Here is a 23,819-nt window from a genome sequence, read left to right as displayed (position 1 = left end):
ATGGCAAGCAGGGCTGGAGAGCAGGGCTCTGCCTGGGCAGGGCTGTGTGGGGAATTCTGCAGCGGGAAGAAACAAGGCAAAATGTGCAGGCTGCCGTCTGCATTCAGATCAAGCGCTGTCTGTTGCTAGCAGCACAAGTTGTTCTGAAAACAAGAGTCAATCATCTGTAGCCTTATTTCTGTACATTTCCTGCAGGGGTCTCATGAAATAAATGAGAATAAATGTAAGGGCGAGGGTTCCTATTAGGAGCAGCCTCATCAGCATCACCCAGCCAAGCATTTACGTCATCAGCATGCTAATTTAATCAGACCTGAGCAGTGATGCTATAAATGGATTACCATCCCAGCTAGTGTGGTTACCGAGGTAACTCAGCCCTTTGTGCCACAGATACAATCGGCTTAATGATAATAAAAACCTCAGCACAAATGAAACAGAAGGAAAAGCCTGACAGGGCTGACGCATACACGACCCTTTCTCTCCTCTCACCCCTCCCTTCCCCAACCTCAGCCGCTCACTGCAATAAAATTAAGTGCTGCTGTGATCTGTATGCACAACATTCCCATAGGGAACACGCAAGTAAATAGAACCCGCGGAAATAATTAATACAGGCCAACAACTGATGTCGTCAGCACTACTTAGTCATTCCTCCAACCCTGAACGGCAGAGGGACACGCAGAAATGGTGCACAGGCAGATTCCAAAGATCCTGCAAAGGGCTTCAGAGAAGTGACTGCTCCCCTCTATGCAGCATTAATTACATCAATGGAGTGCTTGGACCAAGAGCTGACTGCAATGGTGAATCCAGTCACTGCCAGGGGGGAGCATTTCTACACCACCTCCTGCTCTGCCAAAACTGGAGGTGACCTGAGACTGGGCATTCCAAAAGCCAGGGAGAAAATCAACTGCAATGTCACCAGTCCAGAAGCAGAGGTGACCTGGTCCTTTGCAGGAGGGTTGAAGTGGAGATCTGGGGCTTCTGCATTCACCCAGCTATGCAAAACCAGCAGCCTACTCACTCCCAGCTTAGCCTGGGAGAGAACATTCCTTGGAAAATGCTAGCCTCAATGGGCTAAAAGGCAGTGACCGTGCCTTAAAATGGACAGAAGGTCATACTGTTCAGCTCCTCTAGCTCTTTGCCTGATTGAGCACCAAGTTCCCTGTGGATGCTGAATGCCAAACATTTTCCTACTCAGATGCCAAAGACCAAATTTCCCATAGCATTCAAGAATTGATTTTCTTTTCTTCTTACCCAAAATCTCAGCAACTATGAGCAAAACCACTAGCATCTGAGGGCTCAGCTGCCACAGCATTTCAGGCATTTCACCTGCCCTTAATGCAAGTCACCATGTCCTCACCTAAAATGCTTCTCCTGAAAGCACTGACAGCTACAACCAGATCAGGATTGCACACCATAACCTCATGTCCATCAGGCTCCTGGTGGGTATTGCTCCAGTCCAGGCAGCATCTTAAGGGATTAGCATGAGACCAACAACTTTTGATGGATTCATCAGAAGTGTCATGAATTCCCATTGCCTGTCGCATGAACACATGCATCAGACTTGTTGCTTTGTAAATGCCAAAATACAGTCCACACAGCCTTTGGAAAAAATCCAGAGAGACTTCCCAACATATACAATTGGACACGTACAGAAATAGCTTGCCCTTGCCTTCATTACACAGATTAAAAGCATTCTGTGTGTGGTCATTCCTGAGGGCAGCTCATTCCACCTATGAGACCATGTTAGCAGCCCAGCCCAGCACTTCTTTACTGAGTGGAGACCCAAATATTCAGACTCAAGCATAAGTGAGATCAGCTTTTCAGAAGTGAAAGCCCTGAAGTGGCAGAACCCCAGCAAAGTCAAAGCTCCTTCTGTAAACTGCAATGAGCAGTAATAGCAGATATGTCTACAGAAAAGACACATTCAGGCTCTTCTCTTGGGAAATCTCACTAAATACTTTCTCACTCCTCCACCATGCAGAAGAGCACCAGTCCTCCTGGGAAATTTATTACATATTTCTAGAGAAATAGCTATATAACTCCTTTAGGAATCCTTTTAGATCAGATTACAGAAGCACACACTTCTCTGGAAGGGAGAGAATAACACCAACTTACTATGGAAAGTTAGGTTCTTGGCTGGAAACACCTGGATACTGAAAGCATGGAGCTGTGTGTCCTGATCTCACTGTGGCCTCACAGCAGCCAGGCAGGTGAAACACAAATAGCCCCAGGAAAGGGGCTATTTTTATAAAACTCCTCAAAGCAGAAGGCAGGCGGCGGAGCGCCAGAACGCACAGCTCTGGAAATGGCGCGGCTGTTGATGTGAGAAGGAAGCCATCACCTTTGCTTCGATTTAAAAGTCATCCTGACAGCTTGAGAGATTGTAACATTTAAGTGACACAGTGACAGCTTGATCCAGTCAACAATTGCAATTCACAGACGTGCTCCAAACACAAACCCTGCTTCCCCGGGTGCAGAGCAGCCGCTCAGTTGGGAAAGGCACGTATCCAAAAGGAGATGTAACATTAAAAATGTTCCTCCAGGATCCTCACTTGGCCAGTTATTCTGCATACACTGTGTGGGAGAGTCTTAGACTAGGGCTCTCTCCCCGCCTGTGGCACAGAAAGGATGAGCAGGCTGGTGGATGGAAAGAAAAGGAGAAAAATTGGCATCAATGTCAAATGTTCCATTAATTTCAATGGCAGCCACAGGTGTGCAGAACTTCAGAGAAAGCCTTTTTGTCACAATCAAGTGAAAACTGAACCATGCAATCCCCCTTTACCCCTGCTCCTCCTGACAGCCAGGTGGGCTCTGAGGTGGTTGCAGTGATGCAGGGCAATGCACAACAGCCCCAGCTCACTGCAGGTGTCCCAGCCACATTAAAAAGAGAATTAGGCCTTCACTAAAATTTACAGTACACTTCTAACCTCTTTATAGTTAGGTGCTTGTTCTCTTGGCCAGTGAGTTACAGCTAATGGTATTTTGAGCCTAATAATGGCACCTTTTTTTTTTTTTTTTTGGCTCACCCATGTTCTGCTTATACAATTTAGTGCTGTGGAACAATGCCAGGGTAACAATCCCCAGGCACCAACATCTTTCTTGGCAGGTGCAGAACAGCCAGTGCTGGCACTTCTTCCCCTGAGGTGTGGCCTTTTAGGTCCCCACAGCACATCTGGGAAGGATTGCCCAGAGCCACTCTGGACATGATTTTTCAACACAGTAGGATTTCTGGGCATTTGCAAGAGGGTTCTAACCCATGGACCAATCCAATAAATTACAAAAAAGGAAATACTGGAGAACATGTCCAAACAAAGAGTTACTAGGCCAAATATTTATTTCATCCCTTACAATTCTAATGGTAAAACTCTACTGTGCCCCTTTCCTGCTGCCCAAAGGTCTTGTCACCCACAGGCAACACCAAAAGAATAATATTGTTATTGTCATTAAGAACATGACTTTTCAGTGACCCACAGAAGTACAGCACCACAACACATTCTTACCAGTGATCAACCCTCCACATAGTCTAATGCATTTTCAAAACAAGTCTGCTCTCTTTAACTAAGCTGATTTTACTGTTTCAAGTTGTCTTAAAATCAAATTAGATAAATAAAAAGCTGAAATACTTTCACAGCTTTTGACTTCCTAAAAGTGTATTATACACTTAAGAAATATTAAGATAATGACCATCCGGAACAGAGAAACCAGAGGCTACAGAGCTTGCTGCCTTTGGAACATCTGCTCTGATCTGCAAGTTCCTCAGATAGCAAAGGAAGCCAGCAAATGAAACCTCCAGTAGTGGCTCCTTTCCAAGCCTTTATGGCCATGGCTGGGCACTGAATTTTCTGAGAGAGAAAGCAGGGCATCCCTGGCTGTGGCTGCACAGAGGCAGGCAGTGCTGCCAAGCTCGGGACCTGCTGTCTCACACGTCTGGGGGGCTGTGCACTGCCCCACATGAGCCCCCCAGCTCCCTTGGGAATGGGACCTGCTCAAGGCAACCCCTGATGATGCAGAATGACCTCCCTTGAGTAAATCTCACAGGCTGAATGGGACCTCAGGAGTCTGTTCAGTCCAGTCCTCTCCCTTAGGGCAGGACTGACCCTGCCTAAATCACTCCAGACAGACCTTTGCACAACCTGACCTAAAGCCCTGCCAGTAATCAGTGACCTGCTTTTCCATGCCATCTTCTTCTGGGGTTACCTATCCCTCCTGTAGCAGTTTTACCCTAATGGGTAATCTAAATCTCTGGCTGGATTTTAAGTCTTACACATTGTGCTTTCCAGTGTAGATGTGTTGTTCCCTTTTTCTTTGCAGCTGGAAGCAGACAGACCCTGAACAATTAGGAGGCAAGAACACCCACAGGGAAGAGGTTATTTACATAAACAGGATCACAATGTGTGTGTGTGTTTATATATTTATTACTTATAAAAAAATACTGCAATCTCTTTTCTTTTCTAATTAAAAGACCCAGTTTGCCCTGCTGCACAATTGCTAAGCAGATTTAAAATGGGGACTTCAGCAGCTATTTTATGGCTAATCAAATGAGTAAATATAATGATCTGCTCCAATTCCCATTCTGATTACAGAGTGTAGCTATTTCATTCCCTCAATAAGCTCCTTGCACCCAAAAAGAATAGTTTAACAAGCTTCAGAGCAGAATGTTAGGCTCAATTTCTCTAAAGGGTAATAGAGTGGGAGTGTCTGTATAATTAGCTTTGTTGGGCTCCCTCCCTCACTGTACAATACACTCTATACAGAGCTTTCACTGTCTCTCCAGGTCTTCATGTTAAAGCAGAAAAATAATGCAGAGCACATTACAATCATACTGGTTGCACAGAAGAGTTTTGAAAGACAGAGAAAGAGCTGGAGAAGTGCTAGCTAATTCAGCCCAAAAGGGCTCAAGCTTTAATTTAGCTTTAGCAATAAAAGCACACATGTTCATGTACATAGCTTATTCATCTCTAATGTATTGAACTCTTAGATGTTTCTGGAAGTTAAGATCTGCCAGACTACTAACACACTGATCAAATCATAGTATAAATCACTAAAGTACACTCACCAATTTCTTCTCTGCATAGAACTTGAAATTAAATTAACAGCACACAATATATAATGCAAAACATTACCTAACACATTTGGAAGAGTTTGATGCTGAATTCCCTTACAGAAAATAAAAGTGTTTGATATACTGGTTTTTCACAGCAAGAAACGATTTTTTTAACATAAGCTGGCAAAACTGTAATATTTTTTGTGCTTGCAGAAGAATTTTCAGCTAGAGATTTGAAAATCCTTTCTGAAGTCAGACAGCCAGGTGGGATATGTTATTATTACCACCTCTGTTTTACAGATGGAAAACTTAATGCTAGAAAAATTAAAAATCTTACTGAATATAAAGGGATGTGTCAGAGATCTGTGAGGAAAGGGAGAACAACAGATCTCAACTTGTTCCAGACCTCTCCCAAATCAGTCATCCTGTATCTCTCATCTCACTTTATATTTGCAAGCAAAGTGTCCATGGATACTGTCTTTGGAAATCATCACACAAAAAGTTTGGCAAAGAGGTCAAAATCCAGTCAAATTGTTTAATCCTGCAATGATTGCAGAAAAAAAATAAAACCCCAAACAAATAAAACCACCAAAACAAACCAAAAAAAGCAGGGAATTATGGAAGTTACTCTGAAAGTCCCACAGCTGAATCACAAACTTCACCTCTAATAAGTAAAATCCACAGTTAAGCCAATATATAGCCACAATTATAGCAAATAAAATAACACAGGTCCAATAGCCACTTCCACTTTTTTTGGCATTTTAGCTTACCAGTTTGCAGATACATAGCAATACCTGATCAGAAACAAATGGATACTGAACCTACATTTTTCACATTCCTCTGAAATAACTAAGTATCCTTGAGCCTTGAAAAGTGACTGCTAAGACTCAGACTGGTACTAACAAGAGGAATGATTGTTCTGTCACTTCCAGTGCTAGAAAGAAGCAACAGGAAACCACCCTTGTGGGAGGCAAAGGGAAAATAACAAGAATAAGGCGGGTCTGCCCCACCTCCATTGAACTTCTTTGCTATGGGATATTTTAAATTCCAGAGATTTACATGAGCTCATAAAACAATTGGATGAGCTGATGGTGGAAAAATCCCTGACTGAATATTAAGGAAGACATAATTCAAATCAAGCCAGTTCTCTGTAAACAGTAAATTCTTAGATAAAGGGAAATATTCTGGGGAGGTGTAGATATGAATTTGCACTACTCTTGTCTTCTTTCCTTGGTACTTACAGGGAAGACACTGAGCTGGAGTGACCACTCATCTGACACAGGGTGGGCAAGGTCAGGTTCTTAATTTCAAGAAAGGTGAAACAGCTGCACAAACTTGCAAGGCTGTGCCCCACATTGGAGAGAGTCACTTTATCCCAACCCACCCATGCTGCTGTCACAGAGCAGTGGGGAGAATAAAACCCCAGTGGTCCAGATGCAAATACTAAAGGTCATAAATAGTACATCACCTACACATCCCCACAAGGGACTGGACATTCACCCAAACATCACACACTGAGCAGCTGGGCAAAGAAATGGGGGTTTCCCTGTTTAACAGAAGAGCAGCCCAGAGGCAGAAGATGGCTCAGCCAAGGTTACACAGCAGCAGGAAGAGGTCTGGCAGTCTCAGGTACACAACACAGGACTGAGAACAACTTACACCTTCTCCTCAGGTTCAGGGTGGGACTTGGTTAAAAGAAAGCCCAGGTTAGTGATAGGTGCTTCACACTGAGCACTACTTTCCTCTCCACTCTTTCAGTGTAGCCTTACTATCTTAAGTAAGTTAAAAGGAAACAATTATACAGCTGATGTCAATCAGTCCAACCTGACTTTTCTTACAGTCAAAGCCCCAAATTCCTACCTGGCAAAACTCTGACAAATGTATCTGAGAACCCTGCAGGGTGCAGCAAGGAAAGCCCCTTCAGGACTCAAGCTGCTTTTTTATATCAAGAGACATTTTTAGCCTGTAATTTTATCTCTTCCATCTCTCCCCATTGCTTGAAATTAAAATAAACATGGACCAGGGCCTAGGATTTTATCTGTCACATATTGCTATCATTAAACACACTTGAAACGAGTGGGTTTAGTTCAAATAAAACTGTCTCTTCCCTCTCCCTTTCTCAGCTCAACAAACATAAAATAGGAAACTGCACTCCAATATATTCAAGAAGCAACACACGTTACATCATGAGTAGATGATCCATCTGGCAGGCTGACATGGTAATAAGTTTGCTTAATTGTCAGGTCAGGCATATTACAGACCCAGTCTGTCAGTCCTTTTATTACAGCTCTGTCTGTACTGGGGAATTTCAACCTCCTCACACTCCGTGTGTGTAGACGTGGAATGTGTCCATATGGTACGAGGACATATGCATGGACACATATATGAAGTGTCACTCAGAACAAGGAGATTAAATTAAGAAAGGAAATGCTGAAGTCAAATAGCTCTTAGCAGCTGTATACATTTCACTCTGGAATAATCACCCAAAGAAAGCAATGAGATATTTACATTTAATTTATTTGAAGCTGGGCTGGCGAAAGCACTGATTATAGGGGATAATCCAGCACTGCCTCATAAGGAAAACAGCCAGAGATCCTCAGATGTTCCCTCCATTTATACTTTTTAAGTGATCAACCCATCATTTTGTTTTTGGCTCCATGCAGCTCTGATCATGTCTCCTGAGATTGTCCATATGTCCTCCTGAGAAATCACTGAGTACATTCAGCAAATTATTGAATTCATTAAATGGATGCTTATCCTTTAAAAAGCTCACAAAACAAAGCAAAAGCCACCTTTTTCCTCCTTTATCTTTGTGCCTTACCTCATCTCCTTTTCTCCATTAATGAGCTCAATTCTGAAATGATTTTATTTACAGGAAAGCTTTAAGGTGTTCTGAAACACAATTTGTAGGAAAGATGCCAGATATAAATTGTGTTTTCTAAACCTGCCTGCATTTGTGATTTTACATGAGCACGCACACATATGTTCAATATCCAAACAGCAGGTGTTCCCTAAAGTTTTATTGCCATTAGTTAAAAATGACCACATTACTCAACAAAGTCAAAGCCAAGTCTTGTCAAAGGCAAGTCTTGCCAGAAAGTCTGATGATTTCCAGTATTAAACAACCCTGCTTTGCAGTGCTGGCTCTGGCTCTTCCAGATATCTCCAAAACCTAACAGTGATCCACATTTACCCGAAAGAACCACTTAACAATTCATCCTCTGTGTGGTATCTCCACAGCTTTTCTCAGGAAGCAGAGAGTGCTGTCTCAAGCACAGTAGCAGCTGTCACTGGGGCCTCATAAAAACACCATGATCTTTGTGGTAACCCTTTTCCACAGCCAGATCCCTTGTCTTGCACTTTGGACGTGAGCTGTTGATGCAGACTGCAGTCAAAATCTTTCCAGAAAAAGATTAAACATAATTCAAAACAATATCTGTACTATCTCCCTGCTGAACTACACAGTGCCCAAAAAAATCCAGCTGAACAATTGTTTTTCTACCACTTTTTGGACTGTAAAAGGGTTGCACAGATATTCCATATAATGCACAGTTGATCTTTCTGCAAACCAGCACAGTAATCTACCCCAACATCTTCTCTTCCCCTCTTGATAATCACAGGTTGAAGCTCTATGTGCATCCTGGCTTTCTGCTGGATGGAAAGAGAACTGTGCCTCCCATCCTTCTTGAATTCTTGGATCACAAGTTAATGGTTTTGGAAGACAGCATTAAAATTGCCTGTGACCCCAGGATGACTGGAGTGATTGCTGATACACAAGATGGCAATTCTTCACAGTTCTGAGCTGCCTGGGACAGGAATGGGTTCTCATCAACACCTTACAAATCACTCCAGAGGGGCTAACATACTCAGCCTCTTGTCAACCCAGAGAGAAACAAGAGTGCAACTTATGGCACGACAGCAAAGTCTCTGACCTTGCTTATGCTGGCAATCAGGTGAGATGATTGCAACACCCCTGCCTGTGAGGCACACAATGCCATGCAAACTGCACAACCTGCCCTTGCTCTTACTGTACTTATGCACACTAATCTACTTCCTTCCAAGTGAAGAATTCATTGTAAGATTCAAAATATTTTGTTTGGGCAGAGAGGAATCAGTATCAGACTGCAAACATTGGCAGAAGTATTTATAACTGCTTCAAAATCTCCTTTTTCTGGCCAGGTCCTTTTTTTGTTAAGTTTTCTTTTTTAAATCTGTGGGGGAAGACAGTAATACCCATTGGACCAACACACTATTGATTTCCCATAGAAACAGCAGTTAGTTAGAGTGCTCACTTTCAGCAGCATGTTAGTTTTATCTTACTGTAAATTTTTTTTCATTTAATCCTCTTTTACATACTCATAGAAGTTTTCTATTCACTACTGAAACACCATATGGTGATAATATATGCTAACACAGGCACAGTGACACAGTCCACAAGCCTGCTATTGAGCAAAAGTTGACAACATAAGGCTGAGAGAATTGTAAGTGCTTCCAAGCCACAATAAGTACGTCACCTAATTGCATTTTACTGTGATGCAAAGAAGTCTGAGTCAAGGAAGGAACTTCTTTACAATGAAACTGTAACAGCCTGGAGTAATTTACAGTTACTTGAAGAGCTAGAGCAAGGATTTATCAATTCATGGCTTTCAGATACAGGCTAGATGTGGGTTAGGTTGGTTTTTTTTAGCCTAGGCAGTTTTAAGATACAGAAAGAGACAATGTATTTCAGCAACACAGTCATCTCTCAAAAGGTTCCAGACAGGAAGGCCAAAGGCAATCAATAAGAGAAAATATAGACACTGCCTCTCAAACCATTCACAGATGCCTCTGCCTCTTACTTTAATGAACTAGGTTTTGAACTAGAACATCTTGGAACAATCCTGAGATATATTCAGGCTACAAATGGATCAGGTTTATTTACACATTGATAGCAGAGTCTGATGTAGAAATTACAGGGCCAGGTCTCACTTTTCTGTGGAGCTCTAGGTCCTTAGAGGTGGCCCTACCTGAAATGGGGCTGTGAATAGATCTGATCTGCCTTTGGAATGGCCAGCAAGGGCTCCAGTGAGAGGTCCTCCCTCCCTGGCAGGGCAGACCCTCAGAAAAACAGACCATGGAGAACAGGATGGACCAGTGAGTGACAACACTATCCCAGAATGTCACTGATGTCTGTCCAAGGCCCTGTTTTACAATGAGCTGCAAGGTCTCTATGCCTCAGTTCTCCATCTGCAGAACAAAGGAACCAAACTTCTCTCACCCCAGGGCACAACAAGGATAAACACATGGAAAGTTGCAAGCACTCCTGCAAACAGGCAGCAATAAAGGACAAACTCACAAAGGCCATACTTTAAATGCCAGGGCTTCCCAGTGTGTTTAAGCCTCCACCTTTCAAATTGTATTTAGAAACTACCACTGCAGAAGGCAGCTGCCCTCCTCTTCTGAAGAGAAGAATTCCACAGGAACTCCCATCAACAGGATCTATACCTGCCCTGCAATGGTCTCTGGATAGATTCCAACCAATTTGGAGCACACCAAGGCAATGCCCTCCTTGCTGTGAGGTGATGCAGGAATCACAAAGTCATCACTCCCATTTTGGTGGAAATGGGCTGGGGATTAGCCCAGCAGAGTGCACAGTGGGAGCAAAGTCCCAAGTGATGTATTGCCATGCAGGTGTTTCTACAAGTTGCTGTGCTGTTCCCTTGGCGCTGAACGATTTCCTTTCCCTAGCAGGGAGGGAAATGCAGCTGGTTCCTCCTGAGCACAGAAGAGAAAAACACAACACAAAAGGAACAGAAACCATAGAGAGCAGAGCAAAGGAAGCCTGATTTCCTATGGACTTGTGTCTTGCGTCTTGAGCGGACTCTGACCCTTCCTGTTCTCATCTGTTACCTCTCCTGACTGCCCCCCCTCACTTCCCTTCTCCCCCTAGTATTAGCCTTGGCATTTGTCTGTGTGTGTCAGCCAAACAATCCATGTTCCAGGTCAGAGATCCTACAGCACAGTCTGGAAGAGCAAAAGTTCAAGTTGCCTGCAGGACACGCAGCAGGCATGGAGCTCGCTGTGCACGTGTGCAGTGGGGCCAGCCCATGGGCCAGGCAAGGACAGCCAGCCCCTCCCTGCAGCTCCCCAAGAAGGGATCTGAGGGATCCCTCCTCCCCAGCCACAGAATTCTACACACAGATACCCCTCCCACAGACCCACTTAAAAGGGGGCACAGAAATCAAACCATATGTGGGGTGCAGCCAACTGCTGGACACCAGTGGGTGCTGGGTAGGAAGAATTAATCAACTGTGCTTTCATTTCAAAATGCTGCAGTTATTTCCTTGGCAGGTACTGGGCAGAAGAGTGGCTGCCACACATGGGGAAATCAACCCCACACCCAGACCTCTTTAAATCTTCCTGACAGGGGGTGTTCTCACACACACTCTGCCCATGGAGTATGAGATGAAGATAAATCCATGACAGGGTGCCCATGGTGTGGCCTCAGCTCCTCTGGTGACTCAGGCACAAACCAAGTCATCTGATCTGCCAGTGCCTAGGTTCCTCCCCCGCCCATGAGACAGCCAGTGCAGTTCCCCATTTCACAGGGCTGCTGTCATGGTGGTGAACGTGATGCCACTGAAGCACTCGGATGCATCGACCCATGCAAGAGGGTGAGCAGAGGCTGTGTCCCAAGCAAACACAGGTTCCTGCCCCAGAGGCAGCTGCTCTTTGCTGGCTGGACACACGGACAGCTCGTGGAGTGCGCCGCAGCCCTTTGAGGAGAGTGCCAAACCACAGCGAGCGCCAAAATGCAAGGATGGGGAAATGATGACAGGCTTCCTGAGATGACGGCTTACAGTGGCTCAGTCCCATTGTGGGGAAAAAGACAGAAAACAAAACATAACAATAGGTAGAAGGCCTTGAAAAGCTTTAGAGAATAAGAGCCCAGCTCTCAACCACTCACAGCAAAACAATCACAAATGCGGAATGAGAAAAAGACCAAATTATGCACTTCTATTTGCTTTTTATCACTGTTCCCAAAGTAAATGTTTATCTTTATCCATATACAAATTTGAGATGCCTGCACACATTTTAAAGTCCAATATATCCAACACTACTTGTCATCTAAAGTTTTAGCCAAACACGTAGGCAGAAAACCAAAATGGATGCAGAAAAAGAGAAAGGGAAAAATGGAAAAGAAAACCTTACTGATATTTCTGTGAACTTGATTATATATCAGAAAAAGAAACAGCAGGAGTAGTGCTGATTTATTTTTGCTCTGATGATAGTACAAGAGGAAGAAATAATACCCTGCAAAGGTCACTCTTATCCTGTTCATCTGTGACAGGCTGATAATCCAGGATCTCAGAAAACTTTCTTTAAAAATCTTCACGGACATGCTCTTATCAAAAGGATTAAGGTTTAATACATACCAGCAGATGCAACCGATTCAGGCATCTGCTAATCAGAGCAGCATCAGTTGCTGCACGCATCGGCTGGAGCTGATGACTGCAGGAAGGTTTCCCTTCTTATAGAGAAAGACCAAATCCAAACATACATTAAATCATCTCTTGGCTATGCCTCCCAACTCACACATTCATGGCTGAGCATCCTGTGCACGCTCCAGCCTGCAGACATGTCAGGGATGGCAGGAGAAATGTGCTGCTCACAGCCAGTGCACCCACAGTGGCTCTCCCACAAAGGTCCAACCCTGGGACCATCTCAAACCCACCCACGCGGGGTGGGAATGTCACTCTGCCTTTGGAGAGGGGAACCACATGAGGATGGAGAGGTTTTGTGCTGGGAGGAACCTACTGAAATGACTCCAGATGGGATGCTTCTTTTCCTACTTTCAGTAATCCACTCGGATTTTCCAGACAGCGTGCTGCAGCCAGAAGCAGGAGCACAGCTCTCAGAGGTGACCCCATCTTCAGAACAGCCCATGCAATTCCTGATGTCCATGACTATGGCAAAGTGTCACAGCCCACTGAGAACAGCCACAGTCAGCACCCAGCAGTGAGTCTGCACAAGCCATCTGATGCTGTGCAAGGGCTGGAGCTCGCCAGCTCAACACCAGCTTGGGGACACTGCAGTGAGCCACTGCCACCCCTCTGTGTCCATGTGAGCCATCCAAGTCAGCAAAACAGCAGCACTCACAGCCTTCAGGAAAAGCAGTGCATAGCACAAAAGCTCTGGAGTAGCTGGATGGTCCTACTAAAAGGTCACCAACCCTTTAGGATGGACTGTGGATGCTTCTCAGTTTCAGCAGATGAGCTTATTTCCACTGAGCTCCTCTGTCCTACAACAAAGAGATTCAAATGCCTGCAAAGCCCAAAATGCACTCCAAGAGAACAAATATAAAGAGCCCTTTGCAAGTGGGAAGGCAGTGCCAGGCTACTGTGCTGTGCTGCTGGATACTGAAGACTCTTTGGCAAAGCTGTGCAGATGCCCAGCAGTTAGAAGTGCTCAGACCAGCAGAATGAGGCCAGGAAACTTTTATTTACCTCAAATATCATATGTGAAGATGGCAGAAGCTAAGCTATCCATTTCAGCCCAAACAGAACATCTGAAAAAGCCATATCCCCCTGAGTCCCATAACTGAGGAACCATAAAACTCTCCATCACATAAATGCTACTGGAGGGAGGAATTCATTCTGAACCCACCAAATCAATTTCAATCTGCTTGTAACTTTAAATTTTCTTTCTTAAAAGAAACAAATACATTCCTGACAGCAACTGGAGTTCTGTAACATACTCTGTGGACTGCACTTCCAAAACCCTTTTGGTGCAAACCAACCTAAATAGCCAGGCTCAGGCAAGTACCAGGAACAATGAAACTGACTCTGAGCCTGGAGCAGCAAATTTGCAAAGACTGCTTTGAGTTCAGATTCAGTGATCTGTTTTTCATAGAGCCTCACAGCTCAAACCAAAAGCAATCATAAGGATCTTTCTCAAAGCTGAGGGAATGTGCTTCCCCTTGCTGGGTTGGAAGCTTTAATCATGGTTGAAGACCCAGCTCTGCATAAACCAAGATAAAACACCTGGACTCTCGGCCGTGCATTCCTGACACAGCTGTGAGTGGGGCAATTAGAAATTCACAGGGAAGAGACCATTCTTCCCTGTTTAGTCTTCAGAACTCAATATTTTGCTTTGGCTTGCCATTGCACAGCTGAAACTGTTCAATCCTGTCCCACCACTCTGCAAAAAAATATGTCCATTGCCTTTTCTCTGCTTTCATTATCCCTAAATGGTTATCAAAAGAAGTGACAGGATAACCACCAGCACTGCCAAACATTTAAATCCCTTTTAAATTCCAGTCATTACAGAACATTATTTCCCAGTATGCTTGAAACTTCATTAAAATGTATCACTGATTTTTAAATTTAATTTTCTTACTATTTTTATTATTCTGTAGCTCACATTGAGAATGAGCCTCTTTTCCTTCAAAATAGAGCTCACTTTGGCTTAAAGTGTTGGATAGCGACAGATGTCTAGCACTGGGGCAATGACACAGAGGCAGGCATGAATCTTTAGGTATCTTGCCTAACTGTGCCTTCATGTTCCCACCTGTTTGCACAACCACATCACCCAAAGGCCTTCAACCCAGACCAAGGTTCCACATTGCTACATGCCATGCACACGGGGAGTAAGAGGCAAATCACATCGCAGCGGTTGCCAAGCTACAAGGACAGAAGAGATTTTGAGATGAAGGAGAGGGGAAACACTACATTGAAGGTCATTTAGCACAGCAGTGATTGCTGGGAATGAAACAGGTCTCCAGAGTGCCAGCCCAGCTCCCTCTGGATCAAGCTGCCTCCAAGAGCTGTACACAAGTAGATTTCATCTTGACCATGGTGCATGGTCAAACAAGATTTTTTGCTATTTAAAGACTTCACAAATTTTGGCCACAGAGCATTTGCTTTTAGAAAAACCTTAAATAACATCAGACTAGGTACATCTTATTACCTGGTACACCTCCCACAAAGTGCTATTTTGCCAAACAGATATTCTCTTGGAAATTCAGGATAAAACTCAAGAGTTTTGGAAGGTAGGTGTCCAATTCCAGACAAAGCAATCATCATTCAATACATAATTCACAGCAGGGACAAAAAATCCTGAGCTTACATGTGCTGCTATTTCCAGTATTTCATTTTCCCAGTCTCTGCTGGAAGCCCTTCTCCAGAGTCACAAAGTTTTCTTGTTTTTTAAAAAATGCAAACATTTGTTTTATGGGCTGAAATTTGGCATGTTTGGCTTGGGGTGGTTTTTTTTTTGTTAAGATCTTGCTGCACTGATCTCTTACGCAAGGATTTAAGCAGAACAGGTAAAAACTGGGGAAAACACCCTTTAATAGAGAAGCCAGATGACCACAGCATTCACTAGGACTCTGCTTAGGGGGCTCACACAATTTATGACTTGCCCCTGCTCCTATTCATGGAAATTATGCACCTAATGTCTTTTACTAATGCCTCCTTTTACTAACGAAAGATACAGTGGGTTCTCTGCCTCTGAACTTTCCAATGAATTACTGCAATTTAGAAGGTGTGATATGTACACAGAAGCCCATACAGCTACACAAGAAGAGCTCTGTACTTTACTCATCACACTAGTACTTCCAAACTGCACCAAACAGGAGGAAAATATTAATTAGATTTTTTTCATAATGCATCTGCAGTTCTTCCAACAAAACATCTGCAGCAATTTAAACCTCATATGCCACTGCAGTCATGGCAATTTTGAGATCATGTTGGTCATCTTGTACCATTTCAATTTTCTGTACCAGAGGGCTAGAACTGGTCATGCTGGTGAAGGTCATGTAGATCCTTTCTAAAACTTCAGTCCTAGCTTAATTCTTTAAATACAGTCTCTCCTACACCACCTCACATGACAGAACACATCCTTAGATGCTGCTCTGTTGAGGCTAAAGATGATGATCTAATCTTGTAATTTTCTGCCCTTTTAGGTATGTGCAATTTTGAAAAGAAAAAATACTTGCATTTAATCACTTCTGACTGCTTCTGTGATTCAGAGAGACTTCTGCTTGCAATACATGGACTCATCCCAGATCACCTTTGCTTTCCTAAACACCTGCCTAGAATTAGGCAGGACCACAGGGTACCAGGAGGGCACTGCTGACCACAGGTGTCCAAGGTGTCCAAACTCTCTCCCTGACTTCTATTAATGGTAGTTAGTTTCAGGTCATGGCAGTGTCCTTGTCATCTGCCTGGCACACTCATTACCAGAGTGACACCCAGGTCAGCAGTGCAGGGATGGTAGGGATGTTGTCTGGGGTTGATGTTGGCCCACCCTTTCTGAGAAACATTACACCCCTCTGTGTCAGAGGCACCCCCTGGTGCAGTGTGTGTCTTTGCAATTTTGAACTTGTACCAAGGATCAAAAGAGCTCCCCTTTGTGTGAATTGATGCCATGTTAAATAAACTGCTTGTCATTACCCTGCTATCACTCTTACCCCAGTGAGAGAGGACTATGCTAAGATTTATCTTACATTCCTTTAAAACTGTCTTGAAGATAATATAAAAAAGAAACGTAACAATAAAATTTCTCTTATTCCAAAACAAGAGTATCCCCAAGGGCAAGGTATTCCTATAAAATTATTGTAATGCTTTAACTGTGTAAGCACAACTGAAAACATCTCTGAAAACAAGTCATAGCTCTCTTTTCCTATCTGCAGCCATTATCCTGATAAATTTGGGAAGGTCAGCTAAGGTGTAATCCAATAAATGTGCTGATGTTCTAAGTAAGTACCTTACAATTTGCAGCCTAATCTATTATCCTACTATAAGACCATCAAATGACTCACCAGTTTTAATACTTAGTACAGATCAAACAAAGGAAAATATCAAAGCTTTACGTTCTAGTTCCACCTTTCAAGGACTTGTTTGAGTACTCTTTAATTACAGCAGATGATACATCCAACTCTGGCATTTTCTTTCTCTAACAGCTGTAGTTGGAAGCTGCTGTAGCAGTACTTTTTACAGGACATCATTAAATTAACAAAGAGATGCTGAAAAGTCACATAGACTGAACAAATCTAGTTGGCATTTGATCCCAGGGATGCAGTTCAGCTTCCTCTGCCCACCAGACCACACAGTGTGCAGCCTCACCATGCAGGTGCTCCTGGGTGCAGGTGACAAGTCTGCAGAGCCCCCACCCGAGCTGTGGCAGAAAGCCATGGGAACAAGCATGTGCATGAATGGGAATGAGCACATCATCTTGGAGGGTGATGAGATTCAGAAGTCAGATCAAGTCCCAGACTTGGGTTATGACTTCAAAATCCTCCAGAAACTCAAATATATCTGCAGAAGTTTGCACTTTAACACTTTGATTTTTAATTTTTTTCATTTAATGATAAAAGAGTAAAATAAAAATGAAAAAACAACCTATTCACAGAACCCTGGATCCCAAAGGAAGAAGCATCAGGAAACAGTCAGCAGCACTGTCAGCAAACTGCAGATGCTCCATGAAATGGGTACAGAAGTTAGCTGTCCCCATAAAGATGTCAGAGCTGACTGTGGGTGTTGCTGAAGAAAATGGGGAGCCCAAATCTCTTCCACTCAACTCCTGCAGTGTTTGGAGTCTATAAAGCATTCCCCAGTAACAGTGTGCATTGGTGGGTGTTTGGCCCATGCAAACAAACTGAACAAGGGTTATTCACCACAGTGCCTCAGCAGAACTCCTCTTGTTTATCACAACAAAACCCCACTGGGAAAAGGGCTGAACTGTATCTGGTTTACATTGTTGGTCTTTTTGACTAACCCAAATTAGACTATTTTTCAAGGACAAGTCTGCAAGTTTATGCAATAACTTTGCACATGCCACTAAAAGGAAAGACAAGTTTATAGGGAGGTCCCTGCAGAAAGGATGGAAACCCAGAGCCACTGTGTGCAGGGGGACACTTTCAAAAGAGCACAAATCTGATTTCACTCTGCTTTTGCTCCATTTGAAGACCTGAAGAGAAGCAAATCTAAATAGATTCCAATCACTATTTTAGTTCTGCTACAAAGATATCACTTCTCAGCTAAAAGAAATGGAGCAATGAAAACAACCAAAAAAGACAAACCGAAGGCTTGTATGGATGGTGGGTGTGCATACATCACTCACCTATCTCTTTGATACTTTTGACTTTTGGGGCTTTAGTGAGAGAAATACAGCATACATACAGCCATATACAGCTTACAGACCCACACACATGTAAGAAATGAGACCAGTCATGAGACTAGGAAGGAAAGACAAGGCACAAACACATCTAGGATGATTTTATGAGATCTCAAGAACTGTCCTTTTAGAAGTGCCACTGGGGTGTCACCACTCCTCTGATAAATAAACGACATCTCACCAGAACTTAAATAGCTCCACTCAAGCACTACCTAGATGAGTGACAAAAATTAGCCAAGTCGCTGTCACCCCTGCAGTCCTCGTCTAGACACAGCAGAGAAGTGTGAATTCCAGTCTGCCTTGCTGGGCTACAGCCACCCTGACAGCTGAGCTCTGATCCAAGGCACTTCATGAGATGCGGATATCTGGATCCTTCTGGCAGCGCGACAGACACAAGTTAGCAGAACAGAAAAACAACAAGAAAATAAAAGCACAAAAGTACTTGTGAACCAAAAAGGTTTTAATTCACGAGTCATTGTTGGTTGAAAGTGGAGGCAAATGAAATGCCATTTTTTGCAAGTATTTTTTGAACAATCTCAGTGGCGATTTGACAGTCGGGATCAGAGGCCCTTTGCTCAGAGGTGCGGCAGCTTTTGAGCCAGTGCCCCCTCAGAGCAGCTGCGCCCTCCTCCCCATTGACAGCCACATCTGGATGCTATCAGGAGGAACTGGCAGGCCTTCTCGCAGCAAATACCAAGCACTTAGCAAATTGACTCCAGAAGTTGATGCTGGCCCCTCTCCCACTGTGTGTTTACTAACCTGTTGAGTCCGAGGTTTGTATGGGGAGCTGCTCTCCAGGTCGGCCAGGATGCTGGTCAGAGAGTCGATTTCTGCATCTAAACTGGACCGCCTCTCCTCAAGTGTCTTGCCACCAGGATTCACCTGAAAGAAGAAAGAAAAGTTCCAGTTATTCAAACCACTTGGCCTGGTACATGGATTCTTACTGTCCTCATGGAGCTGCGCCCATGCCCAGCAATAACTCAGGGACAAACATGCTGAAATCCTATAGCTCCCTCCAGAACTAACAGCAAGCCTCCATCTCACAGAAATTTATGCTGCTTTGGGACTTTTCTTCACGTATTTGCCACAAGGGTCCCATTGTGTAAAACTGATTGGAGGATTAGCAATTCAGCAATCTGCTGAGCTGAAGAGACAGGACAATCCCCACACCATGAGATGGAGAAGATGGGTTATAGAGGATGCCTGTCTGGAGAGACAAAGCTGGGGACAGGCTTGGAGCATCTGGATCCTGAGAGCATCTCTTCTGCAATGTTTTCATCTCAAGCCACAGGACCCAGTGATTGGCCAGGTGCACCTATTCTTATTTTAAATTAATTCTTGGTAGGTGCACCTGTCTGATTCAACACTTCTTCACAAATTCCATCTGAAAAATGAGCTCCTTCAAGGAGGAGTGAAAAAGTTCAATCCATTTCTAGCAGATTGAAGGTGAAGGGTGTGATTTGAAACAAGCAGTCACAAAATAACAAGTGAGGTCCTTGTGAAAAGGCTTTTATGCAGGAAAGCCCATGTCCAGAGCAAATGCCAACATGCAGACAAGAACCCTAATTCAATACATTTTGCTTTCTTTCTGCTTTCAAAACAGCCCAGTCCCATTTGTACCCAGCCTGGTAGGGTTGTTCACGTGGAAGGGAAGAGACTTGAATTTTCACCACCACCATTACTCATCTCAACAAGTAAAACCCAGAACCCAGAACTCAACCCAGACCTTAAGCCAATGCTTAAGGGCAGCACTGTAATCAACACTAGAATAAGCATTTTTAAAGAGGACTCATTCACATGTTTTATTTTTGAGAAATCAACCTAATCCAAAACCTCTGGGAAGGACTTTTGTGCTGTTCAGCCCAACCCAACAGAAGGACCTCTCAAAAGGGCACAAAGTCCGGTAAGGGCTAGGGAACATCCTCCTCAACATTTTCAGTGCTTTGGGAATTAGGCAGCTGCACTAGGAATGGGGAATTTAAGAAAACCAGCTGAGGATCCCTGCCATGGACAGAGTAGGTGCCAGGGGCTAGTCCCACTGAGCCAGGCCACCACCAGGGCAAACACAGAAACCAAAGCTCTTGAATCAAGTCAAATATTACACTGAAAGTCTTTTCTCAACCTGAGTTATTTCTACTCTGTTCTTCCCTGTCTTACTTGCCTGCAAATCCCCTGGACAGGACAGAGTCTCTCCGTGTACATGCAACTAGAGACTTCTGTGCAGAAGAACTCATTCAGAGCTTGACACTGTCAGTAATAAAAATACTAAAAACTTACCTAACAACTGCCCTAATTTCAACGGTAAAAGCTGGTCAGACCATACCAGCACCTTCCCACAGACAATCCAGCTCTGTTTGCTTCCACTCTCACCAAGTTACTTCAATTTTCCAAGCCAAAAATTTACCTTTTCCTTTGGCTCACTGGCCATTTCAGATAATTTTTATTTAAATTTCATTTTAGGCGCAGTCAATCATGACCTGTTTTAAAGAACTCCCCAGTCATGAATCTGACACAAAAATGGCAAGTTGGTCAAAGAGAGACAGGCTATGCAAAGTGGGCAGCCTCTGATCTGCCAAACTTATACATGCTGAGGCATCCATTAGCTCCTAATGATTATTAAATCTTATTGGATTACAATATATTTGGCTTGACTAACAAGAAAATGGAAGTTCCAGTGTGGCTTATGCAAGAACACACCATTTAAAAGGCTGAGAGTCAGGTTAGAAAATACTTAGAAACTTTTCTTGCCTATTTTTATTATAGAGCCAAAATCTTTCCATCCAAACCATTGTTCAAAAAGGTAATATTTTTTACAGGAATTAGCCCAGACCATTACTCCTGGCTAACTGCAGGCACCTGTTTTTTTTTTAAATCTGCAAAAGTACAACTTCTTTTCCACTTCATGGCCCTTGTTTGGTTTTTCTACATCTTCCAGTTGTTGGCCTGTAAGTGCCACAGGCTTCTCAGACAGAAAATCTGTGATTGCTCTACTCCAGAAAATTTTGAAGCTAAGCAGCCAAAAGTCAGCCTGGAATGAGAGGGGAGATGCAAAGGGCATCCAAGGCCCCAACATGTGAGGTGATAAATCAAGTCAATGGCAAACCCAGGAATAACACTGGAGTCCACACAGGACCTGCGTGGTACCCTGACCCTGGAGAGAAGGGATGGTGGCAGATGAGAAGATCAGCCAATTTAATTTCTGCTTCTTAGCATTTCTGGGCCATATTATTCCCAGGTTCTCATTCCCCAGAACAATTATGCAATAGCTGACTAGCAAATGCTGCAGAACAAGTTATAAGGTTGTAAAAGTTAAATGTCCTTAGGAAACCTAGAAAAATAAAATAAAACAACATAGAAGCCTCTCTATTGATTCTGGGCTCTGATTTATTTATTCAATTAAAACATAATCAACATAGATTAAAAGCCCAACTCTACAAATGCAGGAATATAATGCAGTGCAACAGTGCCAACAAATGACACTGCTGATGAGTGCCAGGGCCTACTGGGGCAGAAATGGACTTTAGAGACATTTAAGAAGTGGTAATCCTCACAAAGACAGGTTTCTGGTTGCTTTTTCTTCCCCATCCCTACAAATCTTGAATTTTCTCTCTCCCCACAGCGTTCTATATTCAACCGAAGGATTTGCTGCTTGGGCAAACTGGAGCAGTTGATACAGCAACTTCAGCAAGAGAGGGTTAAGTTATTCCTCTTCCCATGCTCTTTGTCGTGACGCTGCTGTAAAAGTTTTATGATATTGTTCTGGAACAAGAGCCGAGCGCCAGGTCCCAAGGCAGCAGGTTCGCACAGACGCGGCTCCGCTGCGAGGAGCCCGGGCTGGTTAAGCTCAGATACAAACACCGGAACCAGAGGGAACTGCTCATTCTATTTCTGTCTGGATTTATGGCATTGTTGCAGACATGTCACTTGTGCGCCCCCTCTTCCAGCCAGAAGAATATGGAAAAATGGGTTTGAAAAGAAAAAGGATGCTATCTTTGGCTCAGCCAACGTGAGCTCGACAAAAAGCAAACCTAAGCCAACCCAGTCCAACAAATTACTCATGCCAGAGACTATCCACTCACGTGAACTTCTGCAACGCCTACACTCCTATCCCCTGGCTCAGTCTCTGCTCTGAGTCAAAAGAGAGAAAAACAGCAGAGAGCTTCACTGCTTGGCTTGTTTGTCTGCCCCTGAATTCCTGGTGTGCAGCTCAGAGCAGCTCTGATGGTAATCCACTCCTGAGCCCCATCGACCCCTCTGCTCTGAAAAAAATTTCCTTTACTTTTGCTAATCCTAAAACCCAACAGCAGTCAGTGGCACAGGTCCCCCCACACCACTCCAAGGAACATTCATTATAGAACATGCAGTGCATACATCAACGCAGGGTCTCAAATTTTGCCTCACTGTGCTAAAAGGGTTGTAAGACTATTCACCAGGCTAAAAGACATGAAAAGCACAATGATTTCCTTAGATATCACCTCTTCCTACAACCCTAGATCACCTCCTCCTATCATATTTTGCAACTTTCAGCAAAGGAACAAGAACGTCTCTCATTTATCCAAGCCAGCTCCTTGCAGTGGGCTCAAAGAGAAGAATCTGGCTCCCAGATGTCCTTCCTAGCTCCTGCTCCAAATTCCTTTCCCTACCCAGGCCCAGCTGTCTCTTTTATTCGGTTTTCCCCTCTCTCCATGCCCTGTTTGCTGCCTTGCAGGGCTGTAGCTCAGGCCAGGCATTATCCCCTGGGATGAGAGGTGCAGTGTGGGCTGCCAGGTGGTGTTGCTGTGTCAGGGAAACATGAAGAGTGGCTTTGCAGCAGCAACCTGCTGTCATGGGTGGCAGGCTGCAAGTACCTCCAGAGCCCCAGCATATGCTTTCTACCAACACAAGGCAATGGCCAAACTCCTGAATACTTTGGGAGCATCAGGACTTTTCTCACTGCAGTGCAATTTTCCAGCATCAATATCCACTGTCTCCCCATCCACCTCAAGTCTTGTCTAACAGAGGTTGGGCTCAGCACATTTGCATGTTTCCTGAGTGCTGTGGCCAGCTCATCCTCTGAACTGTGTCCCAGGAACGTGAGCTGTCATCTGTGGGAAATGTAGAGCTGGTTTATCTGTGCAGACATGTCCAAGACAGCAGAGCTGCAGCTAAACACACAACCTTTCTCGTAGCATCAGCTCACTCCACATGCCATGCTGTCACAGGTCACTGATAACCTCCTAACTCACAGGTGAAAGACTGGAGATGAACACCATGGATATCAGGAAAGGTCACAGCTAATGACTCAAACAAAGCTGGGGGCCCACAGTGCCTTCTGCTCCTGGCATATTGGTTTTACTGGGAGCCTGAGGTTCTTGGGAGCTCTCTTTGAGCTGCAACACATCAACACTTCTTGCATTTACATATCCAAGAACAGGGAAAAGCAGAAAAGCCTTCTGGGGCAAAGGAAGGACAAAAGTAACAAGGGGAGCAAGCGGAATTTAGACAAATCAGGAGTTGTGAGCAAGTAGATAGCACATCAGTACTTCTGCCCTGAAAGACTTCACTACTGTCTTTTCCCCCAGTAAAAGCCAGTGAGCCACAGAGGAGGTAGTAGGGCTGATAAATTCAGTGCCCACTGACA

At 44.0% G+C, this 23,819-nt stretch overlaps 1 protein-coding gene across 4 annotated transcripts in view; it reads right to left on the bottom strand.

Annotated features, from left to right (window-relative positions):
• The window catches only part of LPP (LIM domain containing preferred translocation partner in lipoma), a 327,230-nt gene that overhangs the window by 144,946 nt on the left and 158,465 nt on the right, over positions 1–23,819 (bottom strand). For all 4 annotated transcript variants that reach the window (XM_056498467.1, XM_056498470.1, XM_056498468.1 and 1 more), the window contains one exon: positions 18,959–19,081. In XM_056498467.1, coding sequence (XP_056354442.1) covers positions 18,959–19,081 — 123 coding nt within the window. The remainder of the gene's footprint in view (positions 1–18,958; positions 19,082–23,819) is intronic.

The sequence above is a fragment of the Oenanthe melanoleuca genome, chromosome 9 (genome assembly GCF_029582105.1).
Source record: "Oenanthe melanoleuca isolate GR-GAL-2019-014 chromosome 9, OMel1.0, whole genome shotgun sequence".
NCBI classification, from domain to species: Eukaryota; Metazoa; Chordata; class Aves; order Passeriformes; family Muscicapidae; genus Oenanthe; species Oenanthe melanoleuca.
The sequence above is the reverse complement of the archived record's forward strand: the minus strand, read 5'-3'. Positions and strand labels throughout refer to the sequence as shown.